At 45.8% G+C, this 13490-nt stretch overlaps 2 protein-coding genes across 3 annotated transcripts in view; both read left to right on the top strand.

Annotated features, from left to right (window-relative positions):
• Positions 1-3954: 3954 nt before the first annotated feature.
• On the top strand, positions 3955-10193 carry serbp1b (SERPINE1 mRNA binding protein 1b). The gene is made up of 10 exons (XM_083541091.1): positions 3955-4007; positions 4882-5463; positions 6752-6917; positions 7001-7141; positions 7215-7286; positions 7369-7446; positions 7539-7722; positions 7832-7888; positions 8236-8418; positions 8511-10193. Exons 2-10 carry the CDS (start codon positions 5193-5195, stop codon positions 8568-8570), a joined length of 1212 nt encoding a protein of 403 aa, XP_083397217.1. The 5' UTR covers positions 3955-4007; positions 4882-5192; the 3' UTR covers positions 8571-10193.
• Positions 10194-10958: 765 nt separating this feature from the next.
• Positions 10959-13490, top strand: part of LOC310725970 (nucleotide sugar transporter SLC35D1-like) — a 35475-nt gene continuing 32943 nt past the window's right edge. For both annotated transcript variants that reach the window (XR_014533604.1, XM_083541092.1), the window contains exon 1: positions 10959-11215. Coding sequence is in view for 1 of the 2 variants with exons in the window: in XM_083541092.1 (XP_083397218.1) it covers positions 11016-11215 (200 nt within the window). In the remaining variant the exon portion in view is untranslated. The remainder of the gene's footprint in view (positions 11216-13490) is intronic.

The following is a 13490-nucleotide window of genomic DNA, read 5'->3' as shown; positions in this document are numbered from 1 at the left end:
TTTGTGCAGATGATGTGTATTTGTGCAGATGTGTATTTGTTCAGATGATGTGTATTTGTGCAGATGTGTATTTGTGCAGATGTTGTGTATTTGTGCAGATGATGTGTATTCCTAGTTAGGTTTGTGTAGTATTTGTGTAGATGTGTATTTGTGCAGATGATGTGTATTTGTGCAGATGATGTGTATTTGTGCAGATGTGTATTTGTGCGGATGTTGTGTATTTGTGCAGATGATGTGTATTCCTAGTTAGATTTGTGTAGTATTTGTGTAGATGTGTATTTGTGCAGATGATGTGTATTTGTGCAGATGTGTATTTATGCAGATGATGTGTATTTCTGCAGATGTGTATTTGTGTAGATGTGTATTTGTGCAGATGATGTGTATTTGTGCAGATGTGTATTTGTGCAGATGATGTGTATTTCTGCAGATGTGTATTTGTGCAGATGTTGTGTATTCCTAGTTAGATTTGTGTAGTATTTGTGTAGATGTGTATTTGTGCAGATGATGTGTATTTGTGCAGATGATGTGTATTTCTGCAGATGTTGTGTATTTCTGCAGATGTGTATTTGTGCAGATGATGTGTATTTGTGCAGATGATGTGTATTTGTGCAGATGATGTGTATTTGTGCAGATGTGTATTTGTGCAGATGATGTGTATTTGTGCAGATGATGTGTATTTGTGCAGATGATTTGTATTTCTGCAGATGTTGTGTATTTGTGCAGATGTGTATTTGTGCAGATGTTGTGTATTTGTGCAGATGATGTGTATTTGTGCAGATGTGTATTTGTGCAGATGATTTGTATTTCTGCAGATGTTGTGTATTTGTGCAGATGTTGTGTATTTGTGCAGATGATGTGTATTTGTGCAGATGATTTGTATTTCTGCAGATGTTGTGTATTTGTGCAGATGTGTATTTGTGCAGATGTTGTGTATTTGTGCAGATGATGTGTATTTGTGCAGATGATGTGTATTTCTGCAGATGTTGTGTATTTGTGCAGATGTGTATTTGTGCAGATGTTGTGTATTTGTGCAGATGATGTGTATTTGTGCAGATGATTTGTATTTCTGCAGATGTTGTGTATTTGTGCAGATGTGTATTTGTGCAGATGTTGTGTATTTGTGCAGATGATGTGTATTCCTAGTTAGATTTGTGTAGTATTTGTGTAGATGTGTATTTGTGCAGATGATGTGTATTTGTGCAGATGATGTGTATTCCTAGTTAGATTTGTGTAGTATTTGTGTAGATGTGTATTTGTGCAGATGATGTGTATTTGTGCAGATGATGTGTATTCCTAGTTAGATTTGTGTAGTATTTGTGTAGATGTGTATTTGTGCAGATGATGTGTATTCCTAGTTAGATTTGTGTAGTATTTGTGTAGATGTGTATTTGTGCAGATGATGTGTATTTGTGCAGATGATGTGTATTCCTAGTTAGATTTGTGTAGTATTTGTGTAGATGTGTATTTGTGCAGATGATGTGTATTTGTGCAGATGATGTGTATTCCTAGTTAGATTTGTGTAGTATTTGTGTAGATGTGTATTTGTGCAGATGATGTGTATTTGTGCAGATGATGTGTATTCCTAGTTAGATTTGTGTAGTATTTGTGTAGATGTGTATTTGTGCAGATGTTGTGTATTTGTGCAGATGATGTGTATTCCTAGTTAGATTTGTGTAGTATTTGTGTAGATGTGTATTTGTGCAGATGATGTGTATTTGTGCAGATGATGTGTATTCCTAGTTAGATTTGTGTAGTATTTGTGTAGATGTGTATTTGTGCAGATGATGTGTATTTGTGCAGATGATGTGTATTCCTAGTTAGATTTGTGTAGTATTTGTGTAGATGTGTATTTGTGCAGATGATGTGTATTTGTGCAGATGATGTGTATTTGTGCAGATGATGTGTATTTCTGCAGATGTTGTGTATTTGTGCAGATGTGTATTTGTGCAGATGATGTGTATTTGTGCAGATGATGTGTATTCCTAGTTAGATTTGTGTATTTGTGTAGATGTGTATTTGTGCAGATGATGTGTATTTGTGCAAATGATGTGTATTCCTAGTTAGATTTGTGTAGTATTTGTGTAGATGTGTATTTGTGCAGATGATGTGTATTTGTGCAGATGATGTGTATTTGTGCAGATGATGTGTATTTCTGCAGATGTTGTGTATTTGTGTAGATGTTGTGTATTTGTGCAGATGATGTGTATTCCTAGTTAGATTTGTGTAGTATTTGTGTAGATGTGTATTTGTGCAGATGTTGTGTATTTGTGCAGATGATGTGTATTCCTAGTTAGATTTGTGTAGTATTTGTGTAGATGTGTATTTGTGCAGATGATGTGTATTTGTGCAGATGATGTGTATTCCTAGTTAGATTTGTGTAGTATTTGTGTAGATGTGTATTTGTGCAGATGATGTGTATTTGTGCAGATGATGTGTATTCCTAGTTAGATTTGTGTAGTATTTGTGTAGATGTGTATTTGTGCAGATGATGTGTATTTGTGCAGATGATGTGTATTTGTGCAGATGATGTGTATTTCTGCAGATGTTGTGTATTTGTGCAGATGTGTATTTGTGCAGATGATGTGTATTTGTGCAGATGATGTGTATTCCTAGTTAGATTTGTGTAGTATTTGTGTAGATGTGTATTTGTGCAGATGATGTGTATTTGTGCAGATGATGTGTATTTCTGCAGATGTTGTGTATTTGTGCAGATGTGTATTTGTGCAGATGATGTGTATTTGTGCAGATGATGTGTATTCCTAGTTAGATTTGTGTAGTATTTGTGTAGATGTGTATTTGTGCAGATGTTGTGTATTTGTGCAGATGATGTGTATTCCTAGTTAGATTTGTGTAGTATTTGTGTAGATGTGTATTTGTGCAGATGATGTGTATTTGTGCAGATGATGTGTATTCCTAGTTAGATTTGTGTAGTATTTGTGTAGATGTGTATTTGTGCAGATGATGTGTATTTGTGCAGATGATGTGTATTCCTAGTTAGATTTGTGTAGTATTTGTGTAGATGTGTATTTGTGCAGATGTTGTGTATTTGTGCAGATGATGTGTATTCCTAGTTAGATTTGTGTAGTATTTGTGTAGATGTGTATTTGTGCAGATGATGTGTATTTGTGCAGATGATGTGTATTCCTAGTTAGATTTGTGTAGTATTTGTGTAGATGTGTATTTGTGCAGATGATGTGTATTTGTGCAGATGATGTGTATTTGTGCAGATGATGTGTATTTCTGCAGATGTTGTGTATTTGTGCAGATGTGTATTTGTGCAGATGATGTGTATTTGTGCAGATGATGTGTATTCCTAGTTAGATTTGTGTAGTATTTGTGTAGATGTGTATTTGTGCAGATGATGTGTATTTGTGCAGATGATGTGTATTTCTGCAGATGTTGTGTATTTGTGCAGATGTGTATTTGTGCAGATGATGTGTATTTGTGCAGATGATGTGTATTCCTAGTTAGATTTGTGTAGTATTTGTGTAGATGTGTATTTGTGCAGATGATGTGTATTTCTGCAGATGATGTGTATTTCTGCAGATGATGTGTATTTCTGCAGATGTTGTGTATTTGTGCAGATGTGTATTTGTGCAGATGTTGTGTATTTGTGCAGATGATGTGTATTCCTAGTTAGGTTTGTGTAGTATTTGTGTAGATGTGTATTTGTGCAGATGATGTGTATTTGTGCAGATGATGTGTATTCCTAGTTAGATTTGTGTAGTATTTGTGTAGATGTGTATTTGTGCAGATGATGTGTATTTGTGCAGATGATGTGTATTTGTGCAGATGATGTGTATTTCTGCAGATGTTGTGTATTTGTGTAGATGTGTATTTGTGCAGATGATGTGTATTCCTAGTTAGATTTGTGTAGTATTTGTGTAGATGTGTATTTGTGCAGATGTTGTGTATTTGTGCAGATGATGTGTATTCCTAGTTAGATTTGTGTAGTATTTGTGTAGATGTGTATTTGTGCAGATGATGTGTATTTGTGCAGATGATGTGTATTCCTAGTTAGATTTGTGTAGTATTTGTGTAGATGTGTATTTGTGCAGATGATGTGTATTTGTGCAGATGATGTGTATTCCTAGTTAGATTTGTGTAGTATTTGTGTAGATGTGTATTTGTGCAGATGATGTGTATTTGTGCAGATGATGTGTATTTGTGCAGATGTTGTGTATTTGTGCAGATGTGTATTTGTGCAGATGTTGTGTATTCCTAGTTAGATTTGTGTAGTATTTGTGTAGATGTGTATTTGTGCAGATGATGTGTATTTGTGCAGATGATGTGTATTTGTGCAGATGTTGTGTATTTGTGCAGATGTTGTGTATTTGTGCAGATGTGTATTTGTGCAGATGTTGTGTATTTGTGCAGATGTGTATTGGTGCAGATGTTGTGTATTTGTGCAGATGTTGTGTATTTGTGCAGATGATGTGTATTTCTGCAGATGTTGTGTATTTGTGCAGATGTGTATTTGTGCAGATGTTGTGTATTCCTAGTTAGATTTGTGTAGTATTTGTGTAGATGTGTATTTGTGCAGATGATGTGTATTTGTGCAGATGATGTGTATTTCTGCAGATGTTGTGTATTTGTGCAGATGTGTATTTGTGCAGATGTTGTGTATTCCTAGTTAGATTTGTGTAGTATTTGTGTAGATGTGTATTTGTGCAGATGATGTGTATTTGTGCAGATGATGTGTATTTGTGCAGATGATGTGTATTTCTGCAGATGTTGTGTATTTGTGCAGATGTGTATTTGTGCAGATGTTGTGTATTCCTAGTTAGATTTGTGTAGTATTTGTGTAGATGTGTATTTGTGCAGATGATGTGTATTTGTGCAGATGATGTGTATTTGTGCAGATGTTGTGTATTTGTGCAGATGTTGTGTATTTGTGCAGATGTTGTGTATTTGTGCAGATGTGTATTTGTGCAGATGTTGTGTATTTGTGCAGATGTGTATTGGTGCAGATGTTGTGTATTTGTGCAGATGTTGTGTATTTGTGCAGATGTTGTGTATTGACAATTGCGCGTCCCCGTGTGGCGGGAAAACTCAGCAGCTCCCGGATGTGGGGCGCGCGGAAGAGAAGGTGACGTCACCCGCCTCCATCTTGTGTTTGCTCTTCGGCGAGCTCCAGTCCGCTCCTCAGCCCGCGCCGAATCGGAGGAGAATCCCGCCGCCGGGGCGCCATCATGCCCGGACACCTGCAGGACGGCTTCGGCTGCGTCGTCACCAACCGCTTCGACCAGCTGCTGGACGACGAGTCCGACCCGTTCGACATATTAAAGGCTGCCGAGAACCGGAGGAAAGACGCGGCCGCCGCGGCCACCAAACCCGCAGCCCAGGCCGCTCAGTCTGCCAGACAGCCCAAGAAGGAGTCGCAGAAGGAGCGGAAAAACCCGGCGGCGGAAAGGAAGGAGGAGCCGCAGCAGCAGCAGTCTGCCGCGCCGCTGAAGAAGGAAGGTGTGTGTGTGTTTATCTCATCATGGTTCCTTCTTCTGCGTCTTCTGTTTATTTTCTTTATTCTACACTTATATTCAACCAATTCCCGCCTCCTCACTCCTGATTGGCCAGTATACACACAGCCTCACGCGCTGCTCTCTGATTGGCCCGCATCTCTGTCCAATCTGGGCGCCGCTCGCGACAGTCCAATTCTGCGCGTGCAGGCGGGAGCGCGTCAGCCAATCGTGTCTGAGGGAGGCGGGGCTTGGCGGAATACGGGTGTGTGTGTGTGTGTGTGTGTGTGTGTTGGAGGACGCGGAGCAGAACTGTCCTCTATGGAGATGTTTTACCTCCTAAAGCCCTGAGTTATTCTCAGAACAGTAATATCCCTCCAGCTCGAGCTCCTACAGGCTTCTTCATGCGTTTCTGTGGGAACTTTAGAGGAGAAACGTGTGTTTTAATGAACTACGTCGTGTGTTTGTGTCGCTCTAAAGCCCAAGCTGAACTTCTCCAGGTTCCTCTCACCCAGCTGTGAAGTCTGACTGGAGATCATGTCTGATTTTACATTGCATCTTAATTTTTTCATCTTCAAGACTAGTGTTCACGTGTTCTTTCTGTGGATCAGTCTGACTCTGTAGGCCACAGTACCTGCTGTGGAGATGAAAGTCAGCCATGTTGAGCAGGACATCATCCAGACCTTCTGCTTTTTAATCAAACTGATCTGCATTAACATCTTACTCCTGCAGCAGAAGTCTGTGTTCTTTGAGATGATGATTTAGTATAAAATAAGCCAGTAGACCTGATTGAGAGTGACGATGGTGGACAGGTTTAGAAATGAGATGATTAGAGAAGCAGTGCATGTAGGAGGTTTTGGAGATAGGGAGGGGGAGGTGTGAGTGAGATAGTTTGGACCTGTGCAGTAGTTGGTGTGAAAGAGGCAGATGTATCAAAATGTTCATTAACCATATAATAATGCTTTGTGGTGGTGTCGTCTCATCTGAGAACTTTTATGGAGTTAAAATGGACCCTGAAAATAACTTCTCATCACATCAGGATGGGGAATTTACATCTGCTTTGGTTAGCAGCTGCTTGGTGCTGGAGATGGAGGAGGCACTAATATGCTTCTAAACCGTTTGAATGAGTGGGTGTGAAACAGAAGATCCACAATAAACTCTTTTTTCTCAATTGTTTTTTTTTTTTGGTTTTTTTCATAAATTCTGGATGATTTATATAAAATGGCAACCTGAAACTTGTGTTGTGACACACCAGAGTGGCGTAATGATGTCACTTCCTGTGGATGTGTATTAAGGTATAAGGAGGATGGGGAGGAAGCAGCAGGACCAGCAGGGGCAGAACACTGCTCACCAGCAGGGGGCGCCGGGAGAACGGAGACCTGAGAGACGAGTCCACAGAGAGCGTCGATTTGAAAAGCCACATGAGGAGAAACATGAAGGAGGAGAAGCCAGTGTGGAGAAGTGAGACGTTCTTGAGCTCTTGCATGTTTGTGATGATGAAGGATGTCGAGTATTATAACATTCACATGGTGCTTTTTAATTAGGCCAGTGGGAGAGAGACCACCGAGGGGTCGTGGTGGAGGTCGTGGGGGTCGTGGAGGTCGTGGGCGAGGGATCGGACGAACCGACGGGTTTGACTCACGAGGAAAGCGTGATTATGATCGACACAGCGGAAACGACAAATCGTGAGTGATTCGTATCCCTGATGTGGCTGGTTCAGGTGACCACAGTAACTTCACGTAGGTTTTTGTTTTCCAGCAGCCAGAAAGCGGAGGAGAAGCGAGCAGGAGCCGGATCACACAACTGGGGCAACACCAAGGAAGAAGCCAGGTGAGGAGAAAAACTATAAACATTAATAATAAACACACAAGTAAATAAATAGTTCCTCTGCTGTAACGTCTTGATCTTTCAGTGAACTGCACCAGTCGGCCGCACCTGAAGCACCTGTGGTAGGAGAGGAACCTGCTGCACCTGCTGACTCAGAAAACAAGTAAGCCCCGCCTCTTCACACCTGTGTGGAGTCACTGCAGAAACTCACGATACACTGTGTGATCACTGATGTCCTCGGTTTTCAATCTCCAGAGAAAATGAGGCTGAGGAAGTGAAGGATGAAGGCCCCAAGGAGATGACCCTGGACGAGTGGAAGGCCATGCAGAACAAGGAGCGCGCGAAGGTGGAGTTCAACATCCGCAAACCGAACGAAGGTGACGAGGGCCAGTGGAAGAAAGGATACGTTCTACACAAATCCAAGAGCAAAGACCTGAGCGTGAGTCATACAGCGCTGGTGTTCAAGCCCAAGCTGAGGCAATCAGGCTTATCAGAGACGCCTTCTTTACCTGTTTATATCATCACCTTCTTTGTGTCTGCTTCTCCAGAGGCCGTCTGGAACTCTGATTGAAACCGAAGACGCTAATGCTGAATCACTCCACAAGGTACATTCAGTTCCTTACCACTTTTCTCCTGGTGAAGTCCATCAAGAGCTTTACTTTCAGCTCAAATCATCACTCTCATGTAAACCTTTACAAATCAGGGGGAACCAGGGACATCTTCATCATGACCATAAAGTACCATCCAATATATCAATTTAATTACGTTGAATAAAATGTAGTAATTAAATTGCTGGAAATTAAGTTTTTTAAATACAATTAAAAAAAATAGAAAAGTTAAATTGCATAGTCGTCGTCGTCGTCCGTCCGTCCCCCCCCCCCCACACACACACACACACACACACACACACACTGTGGAGTTAAGAGTTCCCTCCTTGTGTTTGTGTGCTTAGGGAGCTTCTGAAGACATCTCTGACCATCACTTCCGCAAACCAGCCAATGACATCACCTCCCAACTGGAGATCAACTTTGGAGATTTGGGCCGCCCTGGGCGTGGTCGGGGGAACTCCCGGGGTGGTAGAGGAGGCCGTGGAGGAGGGAATCGGGTGGGGCGTGGTGGAGGCAGGTCTGAGAAGGTCAGTAACTATACACACTGCTTCCTGTGTACTTGATTGAGACGTATAATTGTGTGATATGTAATATGTGTTTATTACATTTTTATCCACAGGGAGGTGGAGTCTCCGTTCCTAACGTGGACGACCCCGAGGCTTTTCCCGCCTTGGCCTAAACCCTGACCTTTGACCCTTGAGCCCTTCCTCTACAAGGCCTGCATGCTTATGGATCCTTCACCTATAGATATCCTCAAAAAAAAAAAAGAAAAAAAGTGTAAAAGAGAGACTGTGGTGTGCACCGTAGTGAGGACTGAAGCCCCGCCCCCTCCTAACGGACTTCTCTCGTTCCACTGAAGCTACTTCTCGATAGAGCTTTTGTATTTAGAGACCTGTTAGATAGCAGGGATGTTCCTACAGTATTTTATTTCCTTTTGATCTGGGATTTGGATCGCTGTTTGAATGTGAGGCTTCTTTTTTCCAGCTTAGCGTTTGCAGTGAGTTTCAGCTTTCCTTTGATTTCCAGCGTGTTTGAATATATTTGAGTGAAGAGGAGAAGGTGGGTCTTGTGCTATCTCACTGTTCTCCACGTACAGAAGTAACACATCACTTTTAATGTTTTAAACGAAGCTCTGTGGTCAACTTACTTTTCCCTCTTATTGAATAGAGTTTATTTTTTCCTCATGGAGCTTTTTGGCGTGGCCTGTAGCAGAAACTATAAACATGTGAAGGCCTCGCTTTTCCTTCTTTTCTTCTTTTGTGAAAGTTCTGCATGTTCTCTCTTGTTTTTTTTAGGCTGGTCCTCTCGAACGTTACCTTTTACTAAAACGTTGGGAACACTTCTTGTGTGTGTGTTTTCGTCTGTGTGTCCTGATGTTGCTCAGCACTCATGTTCCCTCTAGCCAATTATAATCTGGAGCGTAGCTACGTATGGTCACGTAGCATCCTCTTTAGCTACTTCATGGTGATTGGCTAATTCAGTAAAACGTAAGCTTGGCAGAATTGGGACGTGTGTGTGTGTGTGTGTTTTGCGTATACAGGCATGTGCTATGGTAATTGCGTAACCAAATGACTGCGATGTTGTTTAAAAGCTTTCCATGTTGACCAGCGGTTGATGGTTTAACCCACATGCCTGTACACGAGCCGCCGCAAGCTCTCCAACCTGAATTTTTATCTTTGTTGTTGTTGTTGTTATTATTATTAAGATCTCAGCATGCCTCATGTGGAGACGGCGTGTGGGAGGGGTCTGCAGAATCACTCCGCCTCCGCAGATTTACACAGATGAAGCTTGCCTGTGAACACTCCAGTACTGCAGGGGGCGCTCTTATAATTTAATGAGTGTTTCCTTGACGACAGTGCCCTGTTTGAAATGTGGTCTCCGTATGACGTACGCTGAGGTGTTGATTCTCTAGCGCTGATTGTTGACGTATATTTGCACTTAGATTAATGTTTTTTTAAGCTAACAAGCACATGATCTGTCCCTGTTTTATCTTTTTTAAATATTTACTGCAGCACTACTCGAAGAACATGCTTGATTCAGGGTGTGTGTGTGTGTGTGTGTGTGTGTGTGTGTGTGTGTGTGTGTGTGTGTGTGTGTGTGTGTGAGAGAGTGTGTGTGTGGGGGGGGGGGGGTTTATCCTGAACCAGGGAATGACCGTAAACTGGAGGACACTAGGACATGTTGGACTCCTGGGTCAGTGGGAGACTCCCTGACTGGACTCTTTGTAGGACTTTTGGTTTTTCCGGATGTTTCTGCCTTCACATGTCCCTGTTCAATAAACTTTCCCACAGGTGTTAATGTCCCTCATTGCTCACGTCTTTTTATTTCTTCATCAACTTACTGTCCATTTTACCTTTCCGTCCAGTCTTCATCACCCTCATCCTCTACTCTTACCTCAGTCTAACAGTGTGGTCCAGGGCATGAATAGGTTCCTGATGTTATTATCTGATGGGTTTTAATTCTGCAGTTCACACAAACACCAGATCAGTATATCAGTAGGAGAATGATGAGGATGGAGACACCAGGAAGGAGGAGAAGAGGAAGAACAGGGAGGAGGTTTATGGAGGTGGTGAGGGAAGACATGCAGGTAGTTGGTGTGAAAGAGACGGATGTAGAGGACAGGGGGGGGTATGGAGACGGATGATCCTCTGTGGCGCCCCCTAATGGGAGAAACCGGAAGAAGACAACACCAGATGAGATGGACAGTGTATGTATTTGGCTAGCAATGTGAAACTAGCTTATTTTCATGAAATATAAATATATATTGGGGTAAAACAGTACTGCATTCGACCAAATTTAAACAGAACTTCTACATTTCTCATCTGTTACTGGTTCACATCATGTAGGTCCATCAGCAATGATTTTCAGCTTTTATTGTGATGTCCAACCCCTGGATGGACTTCTCTCTGATTTCAGACTACTCACTGTAGCTAAGGATTGTTCCACATGAGCTGATAAATGAGGTTCCTGCAGATGTTAGAAGGAATCATGAAGATTCATATATATACTGTATATTTAATTCCATTATCGCGGTGTAGTTTCACTTTAAAAGCGGGCGTGTCTCTGTGGGCGGGGCTTAGTGTTGTGGCGGAGCAGCCTGTGGATCAGAGAGAGAGAGCTGAACATGGCGGAGGACGGTGTGAGAGCCCGAGCCGGAGCAGGACCTGGAGCTCAGGTGAGCAATGAGGAGAGCCGCAGTACACCTGCCCCCCGCTCCCAGCCCCGCTCCGGACGCTTCCTCCTCAGACTGCACAGCTCCGTCTTTTACGCGCTCAGCTCCTTCCTCATCGTGGTGGTGAATAAAAGCGTCCTGACCAACTACAGGTGAGTCCATCACCCACCTCACCTGCAGCTCCTCCACCACTTCACCCGCAGCTCCTCCACCACTTCACCCGCAGCTCCTCCACCACTTCACCCGCAGCTCCTCCACCACTTCACCCGCAGCTCCTCCACCACTTCACCCGCAGCTCCTCCACCACTTCACCCGCAGCTCCTCCACCACTTCACCCGCAGCTCCTCCACCACCTCACCCGCAGCTCCTCCACCCACTTCACCCGCAGCTCCTCCACCCACTTCACCCGCAGCTCCTCCACCACTTCACCCGCAGCTCCTCCACCACTTTACCCGCAGCTCCTCCACCACTTCACCCGCAGCTCCCCCACCCACCTCACCCGCAGCTCCTCCACCACTTCACCCGCAGCTCCTCCACCACTTCACCCGCAGCTCCTCCACCACTTCACCCGCAGCTCCTCCACCACCTCACCCGCAGCTCCTCCACCACTTCACCCGCAGCTCCTCCACCACTTCACCCGCAGCTCCTCCACCACCTCACCCGCAGCTCCTCCACCACTTCACCCGCAGCTCCTCCACCACTTCACCCGCAGCTTCTCCACCACTTCACCCGCAGCTCCTCCACCACTTCACCCGCAGCTCCCCCACCCACCTCACCCGCAGCTCCTCCACCACTTCACCCGCAGCTCCTCCACCCACTTCACCCGCAGCTCCTCCACCACTTCACCCGCAGCTTCTCCACCACTTCACCCGCAGCTCCTCCACCACTTCACCCGCAGCTCCCCCACCCACCTCACCCGCAGCTCCTCCACCACTTCACCCGCAGCTCCTCCACCACTTCACCCGCAGCTCCCCCACCACTTCACCCGCAGCTCCTCCACCACTTCACCCGCAGCTCCTCCACCACTTCACCCGCAGCTCCTCCACCACTTCACCCGCAGCTCCCCCACCCACCTCACCCGCAGCTCCTCCACCACTTCACCCGCAGCTCCTCCACCACTTCACCCGCAGCTCCCCCACCACTTCACCCGCAGCTCCTCCACCACTTCACCCGCAGCTCCTCCACCACTTCACCCGCAGCTCCCCCACCACTTCACCCGCAGCTCCTCCACCACTTCACCCGCAGCTCCTCCACCACTTCACCCGCAGCTCCTCCACCACTTCACCCGCAGCTCCTCCACCACTTCACCCGCAGCTCCCCCACCCACCTCACCCGCAGCTCCTCCACCACTTCACCCGCAGCTCCTCCACCACTTCACCCGCAGCTCCCCCACCACTTCACCCGCAGCTCCTCCACCACTTCACCCGCAGCTCCTCCACCACTTCACCCGCAGCTCCTCCACCACCTCACCCGCAGCTCCTCCACCCACTTCACCCGCAGCTCCTCCACCCACCTCACCCGCAGCTCCTCCACCACTTCACCCGCAGCTCCTCCACCACTTCACCCGCAGCTCCTCCACCACTTCACCCGCAGCTCCTCCACCACTTCACCCGCAGCTCCCCCACCCACCTCACCCGCAGCTCCTCCACCACTTCACCCGCAGCTCCTCCACCACTTCACCCGCAGCTCCTCCACCACTTCACCCGCAGCTCCTCCACCACTTCACCCCAGCTCCTCCACCACTTCACCCGCAGCTCCTCCACCACTTCACCCGCAGCTCCTCCACCACCTCACCCGCAGCTCCTCCACCCACTTCACCCGCAGCTCCTCCACCCACCTCACCCGCAGCTCCTCCACCACTTCACCCGCAGCTCCTCCACCACTTCACCCGCAGCTCCTCCACCACTTCACCCCAGCTCCTCCACCACTTCACCCCAGCTCCTCCACCACTTCACCCGCAGCTCCTCCACCACTTCACCCGCAGCTCCCCCACCCACCTCACCCGCAGCTCCTCCACCACTTCACCCGCAGCTCCTCCACCACTTCACCCGCAGCTCCCCCACCACCTCACCCGCAGCTCCTCCACCACTTCACCCGCAGCTCCTCCACCACTTCACCCGCAGCTCCTCCACCACCTCACCCGCAGCTCCTCCACCACTTCACCCGCAGCTCCCCCACCCACCCATTCATCATTAATAACTCTGTAACAGCTGTAATTACTCAACTCTCTCTCTTTCTTTCTCTCTCTCTCACAGTCTATTACTGTCTAACACTCTCTCTCTCTCACACACACACACACACACACACACACACACACCTCTATCTCTCTCTCTCTCTCTCTCTCTCTCACACACACACACACACACACACCTCTATCTCTCTCTCTCTCTCTCTCTCTCTCTCTCTCTCTCTCACACACACACACAC

Source organism: Silurus aristotelis (genome assembly GCF_946808225.1).
Source record: "Silurus aristotelis genome assembly, chromosome: 5".
Taxonomy (NCBI): domain Eukaryota; kingdom Metazoa; phylum Chordata; class Actinopteri; order Siluriformes; family Siluridae; genus Silurus; species Silurus aristotelis.
The sequence above is the reverse complement of the archived record's forward strand: the minus strand, read 5'-3'. Positions and strand labels throughout refer to the sequence as shown.